The sequence below is a fragment of the Onychomys torridus genome, chromosome 12 (genome assembly GCF_903995425.1).
Source record: "Onychomys torridus chromosome 12, mOncTor1.1, whole genome shotgun sequence".
Lineage (NCBI taxonomy): Eukaryota > Metazoa > Chordata > Mammalia > Rodentia > Cricetidae > Onychomys > Onychomys torridus.
This window is the reverse complement of record NC_050454.1, coordinates 66,311,633-66,314,131: the sequence shown is the minus strand read 5'-3', so window position 1 is coordinate 66,314,131 and position 2,499 is coordinate 66,311,633. Positions and strand designations below refer to the sequence as shown.

At 37.3% G+C, this 2,499-nt stretch overlaps 1 protein-coding gene across 1 annotated transcript; it reads right to left on the bottom strand.

Annotated features, from left to right (window-relative positions):
- Positions 1 to 549: 549 nt before the first annotated feature.
- LOC118593817 (keratin-associated protein 20-2-like) lies at positions 550 to 717 on the bottom strand. The gene has a single exon (XM_036203410.1). It carries the CDS (start codon positions 715 to 717, stop codon positions 550 to 552), a length of 168 nt encoding a protein of 55 aa, XP_036059303.1.
- Positions 718 to 2,499: the final 1,782 nt, after the last annotated feature.

The following is a 2,499-nucleotide window of genomic DNA, read 5'->3' as shown; positions in this document are numbered from 1 at the left end:
TCCTTCCTTCCTTCCTTCCTTCTTCCTTCCTTCCTTCCTTCCTTCCTTCCTTCCTTCCTTCCTTCCTTCCTTCTTCCTTCCTTCCTTCCTTCCTTCCTCCCTCCCTTCCTTCTTTCCTTCCTTCCTTCTTCCTTCCTTCTTACTCTCTGTCTCTCTCTCTCCCTCCCACTAACTTCTTTCTCTCTATATAATTTGATCTTTCTGTCTATCCTTTACTTCTCACATTTATATACAATAACACAATAGTAACCAAACAGTTATAAATACACAAATAGGCATCTCATATTTAGGAAAACAATATTTTCAAGGAAACACTTTATTTAAAAGCGTATCTTTTTATAAAATGGAGAAGGATGCAAACAGATCACATTTTATAAGACATTATGATGGCAGTGAGGATCATTGCTGCAAATAGTCGTGGAATCAAATTAAAGAATAGGTGGCCATGTTGTGTTTCATTTATTATTCCTCAGATAGTTTGAATTAAGGTTGGAATTTATGAAGATTTAAGAACCTCTGAAGTGAAGAGTGAGCAGCTACATAATCTCCTCAGTAGAATCCACAGGACCAGTACCTTCTACAGCACAGTGGGCGGCAACAGCCATAACCATAGCCACCATAGCCACCATAGCCACAGCCATAGCCACAGCCATAGCCATAGCCTAGGCCACCATAGCCATAGCCCAGGCCTCCATAGTATCCTCCATAGTAACACATGGTGTCAGGAGTGAGTGGACTGTTCAGAGAAGATAAGCGGTAGGTTCCTTGAGTCTGGCTGCCACCATCTGCCAAGGGCCTTTTATACACCTGAGTTGTTGATGGGAAAACCGCAGGCATTGCAGCATCACACATCTGCACAGTGCTTCAGAAAACATCATGAGTTCCAGGATTTACTGGACAGACAAGGCTGCATAACTGAGATAATTGTGCTTCTACCTCAGGTCCCATAGTCAAATATAGAATCTGATGTAATTTTTAGGTCACTAAGCCATTGTTCACATAGCTTAATGGAACACCACAGAAGTCTATCAGATGATATAAATCATTACATAGTTTTCTCCTTTTTACATATGTTGGGTTTTCATTACACCATAGAAAGATCAGTTTTTTTCCCTTCTAGTTTGTTATTTTGGGATGACTTTTACCTGGAGGAAGATGTTCCTTGAGTCTTTCTCATGAACTATCAGCTAAGTATTGCTTATGTTATTTTCTACTTTCTATATTTGGATTTATTCCTTGGCACTTTGCTTTTTATTACATGTTGCTTTAAAATCAGTCAAAAATATAAGACCATTTAATATACATAAACTGTAGGTACTGTGCGTTTCCCATAGAGAGCCATGTGAAGCTCTTGAGGTGTAACCATGAAAGATGTTATGGTTTTTTGGGTGAACCAAGGTCAATATTTATAAACTTCTTTTGAAATAATGGTCACATGAGCTTTACAGAGAAAACAGAGATATGGAATTTTATGAGTTTTACTTAGTGATTGTCAACCTAGTACCATGTCCCATGAGAGACCCAATCTTGTGGGAATGAAATAGGTAGACAGAGTAAAGATCATGGCACAATATGGTCATTTAGCAACTACACATATCCAGTCATCTACTCAAACACACAAGTATTTACACGGCACACAGACATGTCAGAAATGTACATATATATACATATGTGTATATATGTATATATATATATGCACAGATACACATATGCACACATACACATATACACACATACACATATGCACCCACAGAAGTTCTATGGACTTGTCAGAATATGCTTCAGAATATGCATACACACCATGCACAAAATTTAGATAGAACTCCCTGTATAGTCCCCTCAAAAAATGAAAGTAAAATTGAAATAAAAACTGTATTGAGTCCTTAGGAGACCAGAAAAGCCATCTGCACTTTGTCTCAGTTTATAGCTGATGGAGGGAGTATTGGTACAAAAGGTGACAAACTGTCACTGAAAGGTTCAACATTTGAACTTTTCACACATTTACCGAAATACATGTTATCTAATGTAAAATACATGTAGCTAAGCATTTAGTCAGAGAGTTTGACAAAGAGACAAATCTATGTAAATGAGGTGGCTTCGTGGTAAATGTAGCTACTGAACAATTTCATGAGAAGTTTTCCCTCTAATTTTAGAGTGTCCAACATTAAATTCTTGGGACACACAAATACTATTGGTGGCAGAGTCTTGATCATTATGTATAAAACCAGTCTTGTATATTGAGATGTGAAGAAAGTGCCTGTATCTGAAACCGTACATGAATTAAAAGTATACATGGAGCTGAATCCACAGAATTACTATCACATTACACGGGGTACTGAAAAGGGAATACATATTTGAAGAATCACAGCTAACAGTCACAAAATACGTGATATTTGAATTTTAGTTCTGAATTAACTCACTGTTCCTTCTTCATCCATTCAGCTGTAATTCTCACAGTTTCCCTTTTCTTAGTAGTTGGATCATGTCTCATTGTGTAGA

Bases quoted from the DNA above. Each gene is read 5' to 3' on its own strand.
- LOC118593817 (XM_036203410.1), bottom strand. From the start codon at position 717: ATGTGTTACTATGGAGGATACTATGGAGGCCTGGGCTATGGCTATGGT.